This window comes from Lissotriton helveticus, chromosome 8, assembly GCF_964261635.1.
Source record: "Lissotriton helveticus chromosome 8, aLisHel1.1, whole genome shotgun sequence".
NCBI lineage: Eukaryota > Metazoa > Chordata > Amphibia > Caudata > Salamandridae > Lissotriton > Lissotriton helveticus.
In genome coordinates this window covers 1,466,298,183-1,466,321,102 of record NC_136069.1, presented here as the reverse complement: position 1 = coordinate 1,466,321,102, position 22,920 = coordinate 1,466,298,183, and the positions used below count along the sequence as shown (strand labels likewise).

The following is a 22,920-nucleotide window of genomic DNA, read 5'->3' as shown; positions in this document are numbered from 1 at the left end:
AATCAAACCTATGACAACCTGGATAATCCGTGCGGCCATTGTTTTGATTTCACAGAGAACTTTAGTAAAGAATGTGCTAACGAGCAAGTCGTATGACATCTTTATTGACGTATCTATGTCCATCCTTACGTCAATCTCGGCACCTTTAAGGTATAAATATTGCCGACCTTGCCCTATGCAAACACACGCGTGGTGACAAGACGGAGCAGCCATACTTGCCGAAGCCGAGAGCAGAAGCAGACCCCGCTGGCAGCAGCCCCGCCTTCCTGACGCGCTGAGAGACGCGCTGCTATCTCAAGCCGAGAGACCCAGCACCGGCGTTTCTGGGCAGCCCTCGCAGGCAGCCTGGAATATCGAGACCAGAGAAAGAGATACCATTCCTCATTCATCCTAAATTCCAGGTACAGAACTGAATAACCCCTCACAGAGAATTCTTTAGTTATTCACTTGGCAAAAACAAACTTAACTTAAACTGTAACTTTCTATTCCCGCCCACGCATTAGACTTAGGTCAGGTACACGGGGTAGGCGTATTTAGAAACACCAGTTGAGTACGTTTAGTCAAATGTATATGTGTATGTAAATATATTTTAATCATTTTAAACATCATATGGCTCAGAAACCATATCAATGTTTTTACAGTATTATTTTATACTATTGCTTTTAATGTATGCACTTTACTTAACTATAAGTATTGCAATAATATCGATCCATTTCTCATGTATGAGAAAAGAGACTGATCAATAAATAACACCTTTTTATTGAACACGCCCGTCTCTTCCTTTTCTCTACATTCTGATGAGACTAAGAATGCACGTACTGACTGAGTAAAATAATTGCCTTGTGCTCACACGACTCTTGAGATTGACTCTTGATTAGGGGAGAGCAAAGTTGTCATGTTCTATGGTTGTCAGAAACTAAATCCCTTCTTGTCTAATCAGGGGAGTTAATTCCTTCCTTGAACATTCGAGAAAGTTTCTAGCGAACTCTGAGCTTAGCTGGCAAACCCAAAAATTAAGTCTAGTATCGACAGTAGTAGACCTAGTTAACGTCTGGCCTAGGCCTTTACTGCTGTAGGTATTATTCCAATGCGCAGAGCCTATTGGGAAAATAGGAGCTACACTACACTCTTGTGAGGGTCATTAGAGAAAACCTTAATTTTACCACAAGAATCACTTGCTTTAACAAGACTTCACTTGAAAACTTCTCTTGAATCAATCAATCAATCATGCCATTTGTATAGCGCACTACTCACCCGGGAGGGTTTCAAGGCACTTGGGGGGAGGGGTATGCTACTGCTCGAACAGCCAGGTCTTGAGTTGTTTCACTGTTGCCCCTTCCAGAAACAGTAGAGTTCAAATGTGCACCTAAAGCCCAAGAAAAAGGCTTCAAAGTTTATCTGACTTGAAGCAGAGCTCTGGGGCTCTCTTCTACACAATGTGCAGAAGAAATCGGAGGTGTGAAGACCTATAGGAGAGGTGAGGCAGAGAGCACTTTCATCTCAATGGCTGAAGTTTGGTTCCATTAAAATGAGGTGAAGTGCTGACAAAGAGGGGAGTGTCTATGACCTTGCTAAGCGGTCAGTGCCTTGTACTGCTATATTAAAGCTACAAAGAGACTTCCCTTTCAACAACAACATCTGAAAGTATGAGAAACCCAATGCTGGCGAACAATTGGTGTCAAAACCTTTCGCTTTGTTGAAGTGCTTAAGAAACAGTAGTTCACACAAGTACAAAGATGATTATCCCTCAACAATCTGCAGCAGAGAAAAGAGATTGTGGGTGGGGGAAAAGACTCAAACCACACAGTGGAGTGCACATAATCTGAGGAATTGTGTTTGAAGTATTGTGTGCGGGACTAAAATGCTGGTACCAGGGGAATGTGGTAAGCAGGTTAGAGACAATCAGTAAACATTAATTAAAAATATTCTGTGCAGGACTAAAATGCTGCTACCAGGGGAATGTGGTAAGCAGGTTAGAGACAATCAGTAAACATTAATTAAAAAAAACAATACCTTTGCTTTACCCTCTAGTGCTCCTGTTCCAGCATATATCTTACTGATAGAATCACCGTTCAGAGACCACATTGTTCGGAACACTTCTTGGAAGCGAGTGGCCAACTGTGGCTTCTCAGCTAAACCCAGAAGCTCGAGTTGTTTTATTAAAATCTAAACAAATAAACAGAAACATTTCTATTAGCCAAAACGCATAGTTTTTATACACTCATCTGTTAGTAAAAACATCTGATAAATATTAAAACTGTGCCTTCACCTTTTTGTATTCATTATACATGTTGGACACACATTCCTCTGTGCGTCACTAATCTACAGGATATTACCAAAGGACACTAGAAGCACTATTTATAAGAGCAGGGTGCATCGATTGATAAGTTATGCTGTATGCACATATCGAGTTTATGCTCAAGTAAATCAGATTGCACTGGCATGAACCATTGTGCAGCACTGTCTCCCATGAAGCCGCACACTGATAGTTGGTGCATCGCACTAACTTATAGTGGTGAGCTTTACTGCCTTTCTGTGATGGTATGCCTTAGTCATAGTGTACCTCACCTGTGTATTTTCCTTCAAGTCTTAAATCACAGTCAGTGCTGCACAAGTACAAATCTATTTGGCCCTGCATAATACGAAGAAAGCAAAGGACATCTCTAAGCAGTCTGTGAAAGCACCCACCCCCATGGAGCAAAATGACCTGGGAAGGTCCAGCGGAGCTTTCTAAATGTCCCGCTCCTCACTGCTGGCAGCCATTTAAGGTGCCTGCTGAGGAAAGACGCACCTCTGTGCAAGCTCCTGGAATATAAACATAGGGAGATTCAAAAGGGAGGCAGCGCTCCCTTTGAACACTGGTTAGGAAACTGTGCATTCATTACTTCAGAATTGACCTTGCAGTCCATTATGGTATATGAAGATGCACCACCTGCAGGACAAAATCCTCTCACTGTCCTTTGCGCAGGAGGTGCATATTCAATAATAGAGATATAATCTGGTGTGGCTAATAATGCTTTGCTTTCAACAGGTTACCTAAAACTATGGAACGCCCTTGGGCATGAAGGTGTTATAGCTTCCTAACATTGCACAGCACTCACTACTTCAACCACAGAACTAAAGCAAGTTTTCATTGCAGTTCCTACCTCAAGTCCAAAGAAAGCTTGTACACTGTTGGTTCTGTCCAGGCAGTCCAAGCAGTTCGACCGGATTGTGCCGCTTTGAGATCTGTAAGAAAACAACACAATGAAACATCAGGAAAGCAATTAGGAGAGGCCGATTATCTCTTAGTAACCACCAGGCACAGAACTGTAATAGGAATTATCACTTTAAATGTTATTAAATTACAACCATTGTCAAAAGAGGTGACCAAAGTCTCAAGTCACATTTGGAACTTGATTCAAGGCTTAAATATGAATAAAAGCACCAACGTGTAAATACACTTCTTGCTGAAGGTGACTGGAGCCTCTGAAAATGCATGGCTGACACTTTAAACAAGCATTAGAAAAGCCTACAGGTTTGGCAGTGGCTGTCTGTCAGTTTTTTGGCCTTGTCAATGCTTGTTTTGTCATGGTTTTTGTAAAACTATTTTTAGGTTCCTATCAGACCCTCGCCAATATAAAAAGCAAACGGCTAAAAGCTAAAATATTTTTGGCCTCACAAATACTTGGCCATGCAATCCCTGGTACTGAAGAACAAGTTACTTCGGTAACGATGTATCTGTAGGAGACATATGTAGTTATAGTCTCCTTACCTTTAGAATTACCACCAGGCATCAGACTAGATCCAGAGATCTTTCTTTAGCAGTACCCCTGCACGCCGGTAGGTGGCGTTGGTCAACTCCACGTCCATCATTGGGTTCGCCGGGATGCTGTCACGGTGATTATATAGACGCCCCCCCCCATGCATGGTGACATCAGTTCCGACATGACTTTCCACGCCTGAAGCGCAGAGCGCAGAGCCATGCAATACACTGACCACTGGTGCGCTAACCTACAAGGGAGTCCCTGTCTCTAGAAGTCAGTTCGCAGACCAGGAAGGATGGGTGGGGCGATAAGGAATCTATAACTAACATAGGTCTCTTACAGATAAATTTTTACATAAGGTAAGGAACGTGTTCATCTGAAAGAGACTGTTCGTTATAGATTCCTTACCTTAGAATAGATACCCCAACAATATCAACCCCAGAGGAGGGTCTGCGAACTAAGTTCACACCAGAAAGTCCTGGAGGACAGAACAGGCAAAATAGCCGTCCCACTGGATTTGGCTGTCCAGACAATGTCTGGTAAATGTGTGCAAGGATGCCCACATGGCTGCCCGACAGATGTCAAGGAGGGGAACTCCGCGAGCAAGATCAGTGGTAGCCGCCGTAGCTCTGGTCGAATGAGCATGAAGCCCCACTGGAGGTTCCTTTTTCACCAAAGCGTAACAGATTTTGATACAAAGGACTACCCATCTAGAAATTGTACGCTTTTGAACAGCCTGACCTTTCTTGGCACCTACATAGCCAACAAAGAGTTGATCATCCACCCGGAAATCTTTAGTTCGGTCAAAGTAGAAAGACTGTGCACGCTTGGAGTTCGGACAGTGTAGTCTCTCCTCCTTGGAAGGGTGCGGAGGTGGGAAAAAGGTGGGCAAAGTAATGGTCTGTCCAATGTGAAAGGGCATTACCACTTTGGGAAGAAACAAAGATCTTGTCCTAAGCACCACTTTGTCCGGATGCACAGAGAAGAAAGGGGGCTTAGAAGAAAGAGCTTGGAGCTCACTCACTGCGAGAAGAGGTGATGGCATCAAGGAAAGCTGTCTTCAGAGTGAGGAGCCTGAGAGGACAGTTGTGAAGAGGCTCAAAGGGAGCGCACATAAGGTAGGTTGAGACCAGGTTCAAGTCCCACTAGGGCATTACGAAGGGAGAAGGAAGAAAGAGATGAGTAATGCCTTTGAAGAATCTCTGTACAAAAGGGGACTTGAACAAAGATGGCTTATCTGAAAGCTGAAGGAAAGCAGAGATTGCTAAAAGATAGCCTTTAGGAGTGCCCAGGGCAGAGCCCTGCTGGGCCAAAGAAAGTATATACAGCAGGACCTCTGAAAGAGGGGCAGAAAGGGGATCCACAGCCTGTGCTGTGCACCATGCTGCAAACTTGTTCCATCGACAGGCGTATACCGACTTAGTGGAGGGACGCCTGGCTGCCAAGATAACATTACAGACTTCAGAAGGAAGGTCAAAAGCTGTCAACTGTCGCCGCTCAACCTCCACGCAAGGAGGTGGAGGCTGGACAGGTTCGGGTGACAAACCATCCCCTGCTGCTGCGACAGAAGATCCTCCGGAAGAGGCAGTCTGAGTACAGGATTGATGGCCATGCTCAGGAGCTGTGGGCACCAGACTCTTTGTGCCCAGCCCAGAGCCACAAGAATGACTTGGGCCCGGTCGCACATGATCTTCAGCACTCTGGGCAGAAGTGGTACAGGCAGAAAGACGTACAGGAGGTCGCAGTTCCACTCATAACAAAAAGCATCGCCGAGCGAGTGCCGTCTTGGAAATTCGAAACGCGCAGAATTGCTGATATTGCGCGTTCTCTTCGGTGGCAAACAGATCTAACCAAGGCTCTCCCTACCACTGAAAGAGACCTTGCACCATCACAGAGTGAAGACGCCATTCGTGATCCACCAGGCACCAGCACCTGAGTTCGTCCGCCCTGGCGTTAAGAGAACCGGCCAGGTGTTGAACCACCAGGGTCATGCCCTGATGTTCCAGCTATGTCCAGAGACGAAGAGTCTCTTGACATAGGGTCCACGACCCCATCCCGCCCCGTTTGTTGCAGTACCACATGGCGGTGGTGTTGTCTGTGAACACCTGCACCACTTACCCTTTGAGAGAGGAAAGGAATGCCTTCAGTTCCAGACGAATCGCCTGGAGCTCCAGCAGGTTAACATGGAGCCCAGACTCCGCAGGAAACCAGAAGCCTCTGATCTCAGCCTCTCCGAGATAGCTGCCGCAACCCAGGGGTGACATCTGTCAACACTATGAGGTCAGTTTGGGAAGGGAGAGGGATCTACGTCTGACCCAAGCTTGGTTTGTCAGCCATCACTGCAGTTTTTGCGCAGTCCCCTCCGAGATCTGGATGTAGTCGGAAAGATTGCCCTGATGCTGCGCCCACTGGAATTTCAGGTCCCACTGCAGAAACCGCATATGCCATCTGGCATGATCCACCAGCCTGCCTTGTCACCAAAAAGGCAACGGCCATCAAAGGGCATGTCCTGCAAGGTTGCCTGGACATCGTCCGAAAAGCCAAACGTCCGCAACCAGGCATAGTGTCGAAGGGCTACTGGCTTGGCAGTCGTTCTGCCTACCGAGTCGGTTGTATCCAGTCCACATCGAATCGTGAATTTGGCTGCATCTCTCCCATCCACCACTGCCTGGGAGAGAACGGCCCGGGCCTTCTCTGGGCACTGAGGCAGCACCTGCACAACTGTATCCCAGATGGTATGGGAGTATCAGCCCAAGAGGCATGCGGTATTTACGGACCGCAATGCCAAGCTGGAGGAAGAGAACATGCTCTTCCCAAGGTGATCCAGCTTCTTGGGTTCCCTATCTGGGGGAGCAGAAGGGAATGCGCCCTTAGAGGAAGAGGCTTGGATGCCCAAGCTCTCTGGGGAAGGGTGTTGGGGGAGGAAAACTGGGTCGCCCAGAACCAGGCAGTGACAGCAGGCGATTGTCCGTTCCACAGGAGCCCCTGTCCTGGGCTTGGACCAGGTGCCCAGAAGGACGTCAGTCAGGGCCTTGTTGAATGGCCAAAGGGGTTCAGATGAAGTTGCAACCGATTGAAGCACCTCTGTCAGGTGATTAGTCCTGTCTGCCACCGAAGGGAGCTGCAGGCCCAAGGCCTCAGCTGCCCTCCTCACCACCAAAGCATAAGTCGCTCCCTCCTACATAGCCACGGGAGGGGAAGAAAGCATGCCAAAGTCAGGAAAGGTGTCCAGACCATTAGCATCACCCAGGTCCTCTCGCCAGTCTGGCTTATCCAGCTAGTCCTCTTAAGGGTCAGAAGACCCCTCCCAATCATCATCACCACCATCTAGGGGATAGGGAACACCAGGGTTGAACAAGGGAACAAAAGTTCTGGTCCATCTCGGGGGTTAAGATGGGGACGACGTCGGCTGGAGGCACAGCCAGGGGTGTCGTCACAATAATATGTGCGGGAGAAGGTCAAATAAGGTCGACCGGCGTCGACCTGGATCCAGGCCTGGATCCATGGGGGTCCCCAGGGGCCGGGGCCGGAGCCGTTGGCATCAAAGGCACAGGGCACTCAACCAGATCTGGAGTCGGGCTGCCCAAAGATGGAGTGGAGAGCTTCGTAAAATGCATGAAGCTGGGCAGGCGACGCACCGGCTCCCGGAAAGGGAGGAAGGCGTGGAGTCATCCCAGTAGCAGGCACCGAAGACGGTGCCTTAGAGCGACGACAGTCCGGGTCTCATGCCGAGTCAGGCGACCAACGGGGTGAAGGTGAAGAGCGGCAGTGCTTCTTCGCCTTCTTCTTGTGCTTCGACTTACCCGTGGACTTGGAGTGCGATGAGGTGTGATGGGGCTCTGGGACCGGTCTCGGGACCGGTCTCGAGACCGTCGTCAAGAGCAGGACCGGGAATGGCACGGAGCTGATTGCCGGGCCTCCAACAGCTTTCTGGATCTGAGATTTAGTGAGATTAACCTTGAATCCTGAGACCTCTCTGAATAAACGCATTTAATCCAGTAGGGCTGGCAAGGAAGTCATCGGGTTCGCAAGAGAAAGGATGACATCATCCGTATTTAAGCTAATAGTATGAGCATTAGCACCAAACTGGAGGCCCGAGATTTGCGGATTGTCCTGAATAAGCTGCGCCATTGGCTCCAAAAGAAGTGCAAAGAGAAGTGGAGAGAGCAGTCAGCCCTGGCGAGTGCCCCGAGTTAGCGGGAACGTAGCCTATGATGTTCCATTGACCCGGACAGAGCTTATAGGGGTGGTATAGATGCAGCCTATCCCTGTGATACATTTTTGCTAAAACTAAAGTGGCGTAGCGTTTCAAACAGGTAGGCCCACTAAACGTGATCAAATGCCTTTTTGGCTGCAATGAAAAGGAATAGCACCTCTTTGTGGGACCTCTGAGTGATAACCATGAGATGCAAGAGCCTGTTGGTATTGTCCCCCCTGTCTCGTCGGGATAAAGTCGGCCTTGTCAGGGTCGACTAGGCCAGGCATGAGCAGGTTCAGGAAGCCAGGATTTCAGCAAAGAGCTCTGCGTCGATATTTAGTAGGGAGATGGGTCTATATGACCCACAGTCCCTGGGGTCCTACGATGGTTTGAGGATCACCAATAGTGACGCCTCTCTCATAGAGTTAGTCAGCGCACCCGTCTCAAGAAAGCCATTAAAGAGTCAGGCAAGGAAGGGGGAAGAGGTCCTGACAAAAGGACTTATAAAATTCAGCTGTGAAGCCGTCCGGACCAGGCGCTTTAGCGCGATTAAGGCGCACGATTGCCGCAACCACTTCCTCAACCTTTACTGACTGATCTAGTTGGGATGTGAGTGCAGCCGGTAAGTGAGTCACAGGGATCCCTTGTAGGTAATAACTCGGGTAACTGGGGGAGCCGTCCAAATTAGAGTACAGGGTCTGATAGAACTCCTTAAAAACTGCTACGATGTCCTCACTTGAATATAATTCCTCCCTCGAAGCCAGCCTGATCGAGCCAATGGAGGCAGACACGGTTGTGGCACGGAGCGGTTACTGCTCAGATAGAATTTATGTCGGAGCCGAAGGACACCTTATTCCGCCCTGTCGAGGTCCAGACTCTTTAACAAAAGTCTTTAGTTCCAGCTCTCACCAGACTCTGGGAGCCCAGGTACGTTTATGGATGGCTTCCATCTCCGTGAACGCTTGCTCTAGCTGCAGACGCTTTTCTTGTTGCACTTGGCTCTCGGCTGCAGATATTGCAATACATTCACCACTTACCACTAGCTTCAGTGCTTCCCACACAGATGCAAGTGGGGTGCCCCCCACGTCGTTGGTGTGGAGATGCACTGCTGACAGCATAGCAGAGGACTGAAGCAGTCCATCATGCAATCGCCATCGGAATGTTGCCCACTCTGAGCGTCAATCATGGCATGGTCCAAGAGGTACTAGGTTTGATGCTTACATCACCAACTCTAGCTGTAAGAGACGGGGAGGTGAGGAAATAGTCAATATGCGTATCTGATTTATGTGCTACCGAATAAAAGGTGTAGTCCTGCAATACTAGATGCCAATGGCACCAGATGTTGCATAGGCATCCCTCCGCCAGCCAGCGTAGTCCGTCGGGCGTAAAGGCCCCCACTTGCGTGGAGCGCTGACAGGAGGGGTTGAAGGCGGGATCCATGACCAAGTTAAAGTCCCACCCTACTAGCACTGCTGAGTCTGGGAAGAACCTCTGCCAGTGCATTAAGAATAAAGGGTTCCTGTTTTTCGTTTGGGCATACATTTTTGCCAGGGTAAAGGAAACTAAGCCCCACTGTATCTTCACTGCCAAAAGATGCCACTTTGTTTCAGCTATTGTAGAAATTATTTTACCATAAAACTTCTGGGCCAATAGACCAGCTACCCCATTCTTTTTCACGGGTCCAAAAGACCATAGCTGACGGGGGAACCAGTGAGGGACATGCGGGCAGTGTCTTTGGGGACCAGGTGAGACTCTTGCAGTAAGCAAAAATCCCAACCCGATTGCTCCAAAAGAGACAGAACTACTGTGTACTTCTCTGGGTGATTGAGGACCCGAACATTGAGGCTGAAGACTTTCAGGGCACATTGCCTGGCTCGTGTGGTGGGCGGTCCATCTGGCGTGGTGAATATAGGCATTGTACACATCACCAACTCTAGCTGTAAGTGACAGGGAGGTGAGGAAAGCTGTCTGAACCGTGGGGCACACATACCCACCTCTGCTGTAGTGCTCTATACGAAACTGGTGCGGAGGAGTGAAAAGAAGAGAAACAGAAAAAAAACCTTGAACCCCAGGATAAACAACTAATGACAACAATCCTTGAAACAAACCATGACATCACTCCGTCCAAGTGGGAGATCCTGTGAGGAGGTCGTGTCACTAACTCCTCCACCTTGGGAACGGTCTCCCAGAAGCAGATGAAGCGAAGGAGCGATTTCAGAAGAAGTTTATCTCCCAGAGTCCGCCATCCTGAGCCTCCCCACCAGGCCCATCGTTACAATTCGGGTGGGATCCTGCGACCCCAGTGAGTCAGATAACGTAGTGAGTACCGCCTGCCATTCCTTAGCCACCGTAGCTGTGTCTGGTTTGTGCCTCTCGGAGGATTTCCCTGCTTTACGTCAGCAGTGTTGCTGGCGATATTGATCCTCTGGGCAATCAGGCCTCATCTCTCCTGCTGTCTACTCCTGAATGCCCATGACCTCTAGGGCCTCCCTTAGGGATCTCAGTTGTCGCAGCATGACCAGATAGTGGAAGATGATGCAAAAGGGGTGTCCCCAGCAGTACACTATCCCTTTCTCCCTGAGATGCGTCATGATAGGGTGGAATTCCCTACGCTTGTGGGGAGTAGTTACTGACAAATCCTGGTACAGCATTGGAGTATGATCTCTAAACTGAACCGGGTGGGTCTCCCTCTCCCAGCGGATAAGTCATTCTTTGATTTGAAAATCATGTACACAGGCTAAGATGTCGGCCGGGAGCAGGATGTGATGAAACATTGCTAAGACATAACCCAACAAATCCTCTCCCTCCACCTGAGCCGGTATTCCTCTGATTCGTACGTTATTTAGCCAGGACAGATTTGCATGTGCTTGTAGCTCTATATGTTGCTTCCAAAGCCAAAAAATGTCCTGCTGCATCTGCTCTATCTCTTCCTCCCGTCTAGATTTGCGATCCACCAGTACAGCAACCCGGTCTCCAACCTCCTCTGGGTCCCTTCGTACTGCTTTCAAATGTACTGAGAGCTGCGTGTGTATAGCTTGTTGGTCCTCTCGGAGGGAGGAGAAAAGCAAAGCCATGAATGCTTTCATGGCTGGACCATCTGTGTCCTCTGTACCCTCCTGGTGCACAGCGTCGCTTGGCGGGGGTCGAGACGATGTCCGCACGGCAGTCTGTGTCGTGAGCATGTCTTTCAGAGACCGATCCTTTAGGGAACGCACGGCAGACATGACTTAGGTCCTCTTGTGGACCCCAGGAGGCAGCAGGACAGTGCTGCGTGGACCCTTACAGAGGCACTCCGCCACCGACGAGCACCCTAAGTACGGCCTCCCTCTGGTTGTCCAGCTATTCTCCATTGGAATCTGGCGCACTCAGGCGAGGTACCGCCCGGTCCAACCCAAGGTCCCATGCACCTCTGGCCGGCTTCAAGTCCTTCAGAAACAAGGTGGCCTCCCTTAGGCGGTGACGGTGTCGCGGTCACTCGGCCTTTCTCTGTCTCTGGCACTCCTGGAACCACGGTCAGCACACCCAGCATTTCAACCCGCCCTGGATGCCGCTCTTCTGTCCTCCGGCACCTGATGGCTCCTCACCATGGAGCTGTGACTTAGGCACGTTGGGTCCTGGAACCGGACTCTTCTGCCTCTCAGCATTGCGCATCCACAACCGTTCAGGGCCGCCTCCGCAACCTGCAGTGCCACACACGGCCGGGTCGCCCTCCGGCTCAACTGTGCTCTAGTATGCTCCTTGAGGCCTCACTCTCCCAGCCATCACTGCCGGTCAGCCAGGTGGCCTCTGCTCCAGTGCTCCTGTCAGGATGTCTTCGCCGTGTGTGGCCTACGCCAGCAGGCCCTGCAGAGTCCGCCTCTCCGTTCTCCTTGCGGGCAAGGTAGGGGACAGCTGCTCGGAGTCCCTCACTTCAGTGGCCGACTTCGGGACCTCCAGAAACAAGGGAGGGGGCAGGGCTCTCCACCTTCCGACCCTTACTCACACCCCCCACAGCTGTGTTCGTGTGTACTGGTGATGCACGGCCTACCTCCATCCACATTCGGTACCTTTACCGCGTCAGCCAGACCCGTTCGCAGGCGGCCGGCGGCCCCTTTCAGCCCCGCTGCCAGCCACCGTTGGTCGACCATGTGGGCCGCAGCCTCTGCTCCGGGGCTTCTGTTGGGATGCCCTTGGCGGGTGCGACCCAGGCCAGCGAGCACCACAGAGTCTGCCTCTTCACTCTCCTTGCGGGTAAGATAGGGGGCAGTTGCTCAGAGTCCCACACTTCAGTGGTCAGCTTCGGGCACTCCAGAAACAGGGGAGGGGGAAGGGCTCTCCGCCTCTCGACCCACACTCACCGACCCATGGCTGTGCAGGTACTGCTGATGAGTGGCATACCTCCGTCCACGATCTGCACCTCCAACGCAAATGCCGGACTGGTCGCGGGTGGTCGACAGCTCCCTCAGCTCTGCCGCTACCTGCGCTCTGGAGGGCTCCTCTTCTCTGCAGCGCAGCACCTCACCACTATCCCAGCGGTCAGCCGGGCGATCCCGCACTTTTGGTGGTCGCACACTTCCACCGCAGCCGCCGGCTAGCCACATGGTCCACAAGCCTCTGTCTTGGGCCCCAGGGACGGCACTCTCAGCATCAGTGGGCTCATGTCCACAGGGGGAGGGGAGACTCCCCCAGGGCTCCAGTGTATCCCCCTTGTGCTTGGAACCCAAGGGAAGGCGCTATCCGCTGCAGATGCTGGGCGAGTTGGAGAGACTCCAAAGCAAGTCTCATCCAACTGTCACCTTGACCACACCCCCAAGATTTCTCTTTAAACAGATAATTTACTACTCTCTATTCCACTGCATAAGGTGAATTCCAAATTTTTGATGAACACTGATCTGTAGTATGCAATCAGATTCAAAGAACAGTGCTAGTAGAAATTCAAGGTTTTGACTGAAACATGGAAACATTGAAACTCTGTATTTGGAGATCTTTTCCACAGTGCTTATATAATTATGTTGTGCCTGTCCCGCTAAAAGAGGTGCGGCACATTTTTGCTATATTCTTTGAAAATTATTACCAGATTTTGTGCGCAAAGTGGCAGAAACTGTATTACGAAAAATTAATAGAAATAACACTAACAAAATCTATTCCTTATCGCACTGACCGCCAGTCTCCTCCAATTACGACTTTACCTAGCTGGAGGAGTTGGAAGTATGTATCCTTGCATTATACAAGGGCATTTTAGTACTGAGTGAGTTTAACATTTTGTCAGAAACCAAAGATATTAACCTAGTAAATAATGTGCTATCATCAATACAATTGGGGAAAGGGGGGGCGAGGGGGGGCTAGTCCAACTGGTCAACTACCCACATATTGTGCAGGTCCTGCTCTATAATGGATGCTTGCCTGATCAAATTTGTGTTATGATCGGTATGCAAAATTTGACCAATCAATCAGCTCAACATCTTTGAATAACAATGTATCTTGTAAGATCCATAACTGAAAATCAATTCTACAAACCTAACTAATGAACCGAGGATAGCCACAAATGTGTATGAGGCAACAAAAAAAGCTGTTAAACTGAATAAATGTAATAATTAATGAAAATCAGTGCTAGTTGACACCGCACCGCAGAAAAATAAGTTAATGGAAATCAAGTTTTTAAATTGTAAATGGTTTACATCTAAATCTTAAGAAATAAACATCTTGAGGAAACTTGAAACTGCCTTTGCGTGAAACTAGTGTATGTTATTATATTTTGAAGATAAAGTTAGCAAAATTAGAAAGAAGTGTGTTGGTTCAAAGAATGTCCACCTAACTCTCTCCCAAACAGCACCAGGATGCTCCTTTCGGAGTGACAGTAGCGTCTATAAATGCCTATTCAAATTCAAATGACCCAAATAGTATAAATGTTCTTAGTTCAACCCCTATTCCAGTGATCAAGAGTTGTAATAGGTTTGAGCTACTGACGAAATATTGATGTTCTAAACTTGTGTGCATGTAAAGCTACTGGCTTACTTTTACACTGTCTCCATGGAACAAAACAGTAATCCCTTGAGGAGTGGGGGGTTATGAAACTTACTACAATCGATGTAACAAGCAGGTTTCTATGTTCGGGATGGCTCCCCTTTAGCTCAGGCTTTACAGTTACAAAATGCTACGCTGAGTGCTGAAAACATTTCAACTTCTAGACCCATTTCACTGCTGCCAAATCTTTGCAATATTGATGAAAAACATGGCTACTGTCCAGTTACAAAAGTTTGTTGAGGCCAACTCTTTGTTAATGACTGACAGGATGACTTCTTACTAGGAGAGGGCCCAGAATGTGTTGTGGAGGGATGATCTTTGTATTATTGCTGATGGCGGACGGACTAGTATGGTCATTCCATTAGATCCCTCCACAGTGTTCAACACCATCAACCATTTGGTGCTCATCCCCAGGCTGAAAAACCCTGGAATTTCAGGAACAGGTCAGGATTGTCTGATTTCTTTCCTCAGTGACACAACACAGTACACGCATGGACACTCTTCAACTAAATCCTCTGTTCTGCCTGCGGACGTTGGAGCTACCCCAAGTAGGATGGCAGATTATTTTTTTGTTTTAATCTTAATGTATGAAAAACAAAAACACTATTTGTTAAAGAGCAATACAACTAGAGTAGCAACAACACAAATGGTTCCTATGGAGTAATTCAATACAAATTTAATATTTTGAAGTCAATCAAAGATATTCCAAAAGGAACAATTACTCACCTAATAAGGACAACTTACTGTCAAGAGTTTTAGTAGTATTATTCAGTATTTGTAAAAAAATAATGCATCAAACACAAACTCCAAACAAAAGTGAAATGGTGCAGTGTACTTCAGTGCGGATAAGTGACTTCTATTGAAATAAAACAACGCTGAATGTAACAGTTCTTGGCCAGGATGTTCATTGATAGGCAGGGCAAGTTTATTATTAATCATAATTGCCCATCCTATAACGAACATTTAAAATCCAGTCCAAAACTAAGATTTGGTAATGTTATGACCCCACATGTACTTTAACACAGGATCTTCATCAGGACATATCGGATGAACCCTCTTTCTTTATACAATAAATGCCACCTGGACAGAAGAATCAGGATTGAGAAGCAACTCAAATTTGTAGTAAATTAACATGGGGTTAAAGAATCTCCATGGCTCTAGCACTCGTAGTGCAGCCAATACTAATTTGGAGCTCTAGGCTGCAGCATCAGTACTTGATATCCAGATCAGTAATGTGGAATTTTTACTAATTACTCCGAAGGAACCATCGTTGTATTTACTGCATATTAAACCCAGGTTCTTGAGATTAGCGGGTTGCATCAGGTTATAATATAAATCCAACTGAAGCAAGCACCTCTGGTCCATGTCTCTAGGACCTGCCCTACCATTGTAGAAAGTGATCAGGAACATAGGTACCTTGCTTTCAATCAGAAACTTCTAGCAGTATCCAAATGTTGCTGCTAGCCCCTGTTGTGATTACTCTAAATGTTTCCTATTTTGTTCTTCTCTCACAGGACTCCTATTATTTTAAACAATCCTAGCTGGATTTTGGTAATCCTATTTACTTAGACTTTAGAAAAAGATTACACAGCATTGGCAAAGTATTCAAAATCCTGCAGCACAAGCTCTGTTAAATCTAAAAAGCATTATCAGGTCACCACATGTAGGGCATGATTAGCTACCAGTAAAGCTGCCTCCATCATGAACAGGATATGAACAAGCATACATGGGTCAGAACATAGGTGAACTGTGTACAACCATATTACCCATGCATTGCACTATGACTTGGTAGAAGACAGCAAGACCCCATCCAAGGAACTTCCCATTAGGACCACCATGTCATGCAGACAAATGTGTCCTACAATGGTTATCAAATCATCTCTGCACATGAATATAAGACCAAGCTAAAGGAACCACCAGTGTCGCCCTTTCATTAGACTCTTCCTCGATCTCATTTTTCAGAGCACCATCCAGTGGTACTCACCGTCCACTGCTACCTTTGACTCAATCTGACTGAATGCATTAACACAGGCCAGACAGAAGGTGATAGAATGGTTAGCAATGGCCTACCTGATCGCTTAAAGGTTTTTGGCAAATTGAGTGTACAAAAACTGTGTCAAAACACCTAAAACATGCATACCATAACAGAACACATTGCTGACACAATGAATAAACGAACTACATCGCATTGAAAAGTCTCAAACCAATGAAGGAGGGCTGACCCAAACAAGCCTGCACTATGGCTATCGTAACCTATACGGTTTACACCCAGCTGCCCTGTCAAACTAGATCTAAAAATATTGAGAAACAGAAAACACAGTAGATGAGGAAACACAAGGAAAAACAAGTAAAAACCAGAAAAAAAGAATGAAAAGGAACAAAAAGAAAGCATATGTAAAGGATAGAAACAAAAAAACTGAAGTGGGAGGGTAAAGAAAATAGAAAGAATGAGAAGCGAATGATTTGACCCTTCTAGCAAACAATGAAAGGTGCAAGAATGTTTCAATGTATGACGACTCTGTCAACATTAAAACGTTATTAGTAGTACATCTAGTAAGACATAAAGAAACTGTAAATCAAACTAACCTCTGAACTCCATCCTTGTCAAAAAAATAAAATCCACACTCTTCCAGGAATTTCTGAACTTTGGGTTTTAGCACAGTTTGTAATTTTTCTGCTTTGCCTCCTCTAACCATTTGATGGTAGTCAAAGTTCACCATCTGAACATCATTAACATGCTCAGAGGCTTTTAAGTGATTCTGAGAAGGTGAAAGAAATAAACAAGATGTGAAGTATAAATGGCAAACATTTTGGTATAATCATTTGTTTATAGAACTACTGGAGCTACATAGATCAAAAGGTGAAGGTGGTGTTTTTTATTCCTATTTAACAAAAATTGCTCAATATTTAGTTTGACTTTCCTGAAAAGTTACCCACTTGTGGTCTGCACTGACACTAATGCAGGTCACAAAATAGTGACCGACTCACTGGTTATTGAGTACTGTTTTAGAGAAGGATGTCAAAGGTCGCCAAAGCACAGATTTTTTTTTTTATTGATTTCTTTACATTCTGTACACTGCAAACATGAAAGGTTGACACACGTCCAATGATTGGATAACAAGGAGACTTTGATTGAGTCTCTCTCTCTCGCTCTCACCCCACCCACCGAGGCCACATAAAAGCACACAAAACCAGTCCACAGATTTTTAAAATAAAAACATGTAAAACGCCTATCGCTTACTTCATGAGATTAAAATGCATTGCCAGTTACAAATTTAGACAGAAAGACCGAAAAACAGCTTTTAAGTTTTATAAGCCTACTTAATGTGAAATGCTGATTCTATAAAACGGAGTACAGCAAAACAATAGCCTTTCCTTGTACTGTCTCACATTGGCCTTGCGTAGATGAGGTGCCAGGAAGCGGCATCTTGGCTCCTGGTACAAGTGGCAAAACAAAAATAAGTGGCTAATGCTTTGAACTGAGCTATTGTCACACCTGCAACAGGGTAGGTCTTGAATCCAGGCACCCGTTGCGGGAGAGGCACATTTAAAGTGCAAAGTGCTTAGTTTGAAAAGGGTAAGCCAGTAACAATGGGTAGGAGATATGAGCCAACAGGACGTGGCTGTGCAGTAGGCCCCATATCTCAGTGGCGTGTTTGGTGAGCGAGTGGGTGTTGAAGAGCATGTACGCAAGTATGGAATCTTGTTATGGTGGTGTTTGGTCTATATGAGCGTGAATGGGTGGCTGGGTTATGTGAGCGTGAATGGGTGGCTGGGTTGTGTGAGCGAGTGGGCTAATGGATGTACTCTTGGTGGGTGAGATGTGTGACGAGGGAGAGGAAATTGCATGAGAACTTGCAGGAGGCACATGTGAACGCTTCTTCCATGTTGTGTGGTGAGGTGTAGCATCAGCGGCCGGGGTTGGGAGCACGATGTTCAGGGAGGCTGACTGACATTGTGAGGCCCTTTTACCTTCTATATAGATAGAGAGTGGAGGGATGGGGTTGAGTTCCGCTTCCCTTTGTTGCGTTTATAGTAGGACCTAAGCTTGCCTGAGGAATTCAACCACAAAGTTGATCTATCTTGAGAGCGACCTCAGGAGCAAGTCCACGCTCTCGACCTAAAGCGGGCTTTGCACGAGGCCCACAACTTCTTGTGTTCAGAGACATACAGCTTCATGTCTCGGTCTTGAGATCACCTTTGACAGCATGAGGGCATGCTTGTTGCACAACTTCCAGTCAAACCCCCAGCCTAAACCCTAGAGGCACATCTCGTGCAGGTTTTTTACAGTTGCTACATGGTTTAAAATATGCAGCCCTAGGAGGGGATATCCCTTCCTGGCACACTGGATTTTTGTTTTTTTGCAAGTCTCTGAAAGGCCGACAAAACTGGGAGCAGAGCCCAAGTTTCACATCCTAAGGCATGGAAAAAATTGAATGACAATAGCCTGCTTAGGTGATCCTTCTATGTGCCTCTGGTCAGCCACTTCTGGGGTGGTCAATGCGGAGTCAATGAGGAGTGGCACTGCACCACCTAGCAGCGAGTAGTTGCATTGCTGGTGAAAGCTTTCCGGATCCAGTCTAGCACCTAGGGAGTATTCCAAGGTGTGAAATATGGGCCGTATGTACCCATCACAAACCCATATAATAACCTACAAAGAACATACCTTACCCCTACATAATACATAAACTACATAACATATCTGAACGTGTATACTCTTCCAAAAGCCCAAGGAGCTTGGCAAGAGGATTCTGCATTTTTCCACATGGTATGGGGAGGCCTCTGATTAAAACAGTATGGGGTAGATGTTGACAACTAAATTAAGATAATAGCTGACAGAACAGGCCTAGACACTCCAGAAGGTTGCATACTGGGGCATCTTTGAGCCCCAAAGAGGTGAGGGCTAAGTCTAGGTTTTTAGATCTGGCTCTACTGTTAGCTAAAAGAGCTGTGTCCATGTCATGGAAGTCCACTGATCCATCTCACCTTTACGTCACTGAATGAGCTGGGTGAAAAAATGGGCAGAAGCTGATAACCTGTCCTTACTGACAGAAAGGTTGGAAAATTAGGAAAAACCCATCGTAGCCGAATGGCATGAACTGCTCACCTCATTTGGAGCAGCGTGAGACAGGGATAGAATGCCATTCAGCTTTACAGGCTCCAACTATGATCACTGGCGAACAGCACATACATGCAGGATACACCAGTCAATGAGACTGAATACATAGTAGAGCAAGGCAGGACCCCCGACATAACACCCTCTTAGCAGATTAACCCCTTCCAGGCTGATGACGAGCTCAGCTCGTCATGAGCGTAACCTGCCGTACGCTCATGACGAGCTGAGCTCGTCATGTAATGCGGTAATTTTAAAATTGCCGCGTACAGCGGGAAAACCGCTAGCGGTGATGCGGTTAAGGGTTAGGAATTAGGGGAGGGAACACACATGCCTTAAGAAAGGCTTATCCAACCTTTTAGGCTGCAGGTCTCCCAACGAAGCCCTACCTTCATTTACATCTCCCTGCACCCGCCAAACTCTGTACCTTACGTGATATTATAGCTTGTTCCAAACCCCACCACTCCCCAACAGAAGAACATATTGGTCTGATTAAATGGATAAATTAAGCAGTGGTCCCCTTTTCAGCAAATGTTGTTTTGGGTGTGGTTTGGATGTATTGTTTTCGGTTACAGACGTGTGGTTCGTGTACGTGACACCCACCTAATTTCTCATACATTATAAACGGTATGGTGCAACAGAACAATCAATTAATAATGTATATGTAGAAAGCAACTTGCAACAGCATGAGATAGAAAAGATTGAATTTATATTTATGCTTTAGTAAATGCCAATAAAAAGGAGTTGAAAAAATCTTTTACTGCAGAGGAAAAGAGTTCTGAATCCACCTCAGAGCTCTGCACCACACCTCCTACTAAAATTATACTAATGTACTGATGTGCGAGAGGTTGTGTTTTATTAATGGCAAAGTGAACAATGAAGGCTCCGAAGCCTACCTTTCTTACACTTGCTTAGGCTGATGGACATAGATAAACATACTAAAAATATACTGGAGAGTGAAGATTGTGAGGTAAAAGGGGGCAGGGCGGGAGTACCATAAGATGATATGAGGTTCACAACCTCAATAGGGCACCAGTTTTAGAAATGTTGCACACTTTTTCCTAGTAGCACTGGCTGATTTAATTATGCAGAAAATCAAAGCCCTATCTTGTTGCTGCCTATTATGATCACAGGTTCTAAGAATATTAGGAGAGAGCTAATCAATTTTTTAAGGAATCATTCAGTGCTTCAAAAATTGTGAAAAATGTCACGTAAATATTCTAACTAGTGTCACAGATTGTTACTACTACAAGATCAAGTATATAAAAAAAGGATAATTTTATTAAGTTCCTCCCGTTGGGTTACAATCTAATGCACATCACATTTATAATACTTTAAAATACGTCATTATCTTAGTTGGAAAATGACATAAGGTATAGTAAAAGTTATTAATAAAACAACATAAAATACAAAAACAGTCACAATATAAAATACATAAAATATGTCATTGTTCAACTGAGATAATGACGTATTTTAAAGTATTAGAAATGTGATGTGCATTAGATTGTAACCCAACGGGACGAACTTAATAAAATTATCCTTTTTTTATATACTTGATCTTGTAGTAGTAACAATCTGTGACACTAGTTAGAATATTTATGTGACATTTTTCACAATTTTTGAAGCACTGAATGATTCCTTAAAAAAATTATTAGCTCTCTCCTAATATTCTTAGAACCTGTGATCATAATAGGCAGCAACAAGATAGGTCTTTGATTTTCTGTATCTATCTACCCCCTTCCTAACCAATACTTTTAGGGGTATCTTCCGTTTTTCTGAGCTGATTTAGTTATGCAACATACTGGCAGCTGAAATATCCATGTTTTACTACATCAGCAATAATGCTGCTCGACTTTTGGCACCTCATTATAGCCCCACTATTGTCCATCTTCCCTTGTTAATAGTGTTTAATATTAAGCAGGGATTGAATGTGTGCAGAGAATAAAATGCCATCATCGATCATCTTGGAGCAATGATTTGTACAGTGCATTGCTTGTGATCCAGCGTAAGAGGTATAAATAATTTTAGGTTTAATTTCCAAATCACTACTTACTCATTTATCTCTCTAACTGTACGGGCCCCCTACAGCTAGACCGATCACAGCATTACCCTTACCACAGAAGTGAATGGTCATTTGATGGATCCTTCTCTGCCGGTAAGAGGGGTGTAAATGTAAATGTAAATGTAGTTGAGCTTATATAGCGCACAGCTACCCGCAGTGGGTTTCCCGGCGCTTGCTTAGGGAACCCGTCCTGGTATTCCCCTGTGAGATAGCAGGGTATCCACAAGGTGAAAGTCAGGCATCCCGCCGCGAGGGGCCGTTGTGGAGATTAAGCAAGCTATTGCCCAGAGTCGCAGAGTGTGAACCCGTGAGCCGAGGAGGCACTGGGGCGAGAATTATCGAGTCCGTGGAATTTTTAGCCCAAGACCCGCCGAGGCGGGGAATTGAACCCTGGTCCAGGACCGATCTCAGCTTCCGGGTCTGCTGCCTCTAACCCCCGAGCCACACTTCTCCACACGTGGAGTGGGTGGGAATTAGGAGGTTCAGAAACACAAGGTTAGTCACCCAATGACCACCATTAATAGATGACTAACTCACAAGTTTGAAATAAGGTTCAAATACACTACTCTCAATGAATGTCAAGTGTTCTTTTTGTATGCTTTCGGCATAAAAACAATAAAAATACATTTAAAAAACAGAATATTAAAAGTTAAAGCATGTAGAACAAGAATACACATTTTATCAGAGGTTCGAATCCAAAGAGGATGGTTTTAAACAAAAATGAGAAGCGAGGTTACAGATTCCTACCATCATTAAAGGCAGAAGGATTGTTTGATTCTATTTAACATCATCTACAGATTTAAAGCAAAGGAGTAAAGGAATCAATTTTAAAGTCCATTCAGGGCGAGTCATGAGCATCGGCAATAAGAGGAAATAAAGCAAAAATCAATTAGTTTGCATAGAACGATTCCAGGTCAACTGCATAAAAGCAGCAGCATCAACAAAAAATCAGTCCAAGATAGAAATTTAAAGGGTTATTATAAAATCATAGGAAAATAGTTGCTTTCTCTCCCAAAGGAAGAGAAAGATAAAACCCAAGCGATGCATCTAAAGGAAAAAAGGTATGGTATTGAGTAGATGGGTGGTCCGTAGAAAGAAAAATAATAGTGTTGCATTGCCCCTCCTTTGGGGTTTCTTCTTTTATAGTCGTATGACACCTTAGTGATGTGGTGTAACTCCAATAGTCAGCCCATCGTATGATTTGTTTACGTATCTCAAAAGGCAGGATCCATTATGGTTCAATCTGCCATTCACTAAAATTAGGTATATTTATCAATTTCCACACAGCTAGTAGCTCCACTACCAATAATCCATAAGGGAGAGAATTGCGGAATATCTTTTAACTACCCCACAATAGTACTTTGCACCACAAGTTTCCGTAAACATTTGTGCAACTGCTGACAGTCAAACAAATTTAACCAAAACTGTTCAATTTCATAACATGCTGCCAGCAGATTAATCAAAATGTTATTTGTATGGCATGTAAGGCATCTAAAGCATTTGTGTGATTTAAATATTGAGACCTTCTTTTGGTATAAAACATCTCAGTTACAATACTGATTCTTCAAGTAGTTGTATGGACTTAGAGAATTATAATTTAACCTTTCAATAATTTTTAAGGCTTACCTTCCAGCTGTCAATGATTCATGTAAAATGCATCAACAATACAAAGTAATATTGAACTCATTTTTTAGGTATTAGTTGCATCAAAGGGGGGGGGCGTGGCTAGCAGCCGATGCAAGCGGACGCAGCCTAGCGAGGCTCCCGTCCTTTGCCCCATCAATCCGTAAAATATCCG

General features: G+C 45.8%; 1 protein-coding gene across 3 annotated transcripts in view; it reads right to left on the bottom strand.

The window, feature by feature from the left end:
• The window catches only part of SYNJ1 (synaptojanin 1), a 706,257-nt gene that overhangs the window by 451,852 nt on the left and 231,485 nt on the right, over positions 1-22,920 (bottom strand). For all 3 annotated transcript variants that reach the window (XM_078658404.1, XM_078658402.1, XM_078658403.1), the window contains exons 9-11: positions 16,534-16,706; positions 3,147-3,228; positions 2,014-2,166 (exon numbers count right to left, since the gene is read on the bottom strand). In XM_078658404.1, coding sequence (XP_078514530.1) covers positions 2,014-2,166; positions 3,147-3,228; positions 16,534-16,706 — 408 coding nt within the window. The remainder of the gene's footprint in view (positions 1-2,013; positions 2,167-3,146; positions 3,229-16,533; positions 16,707-22,920) is intronic.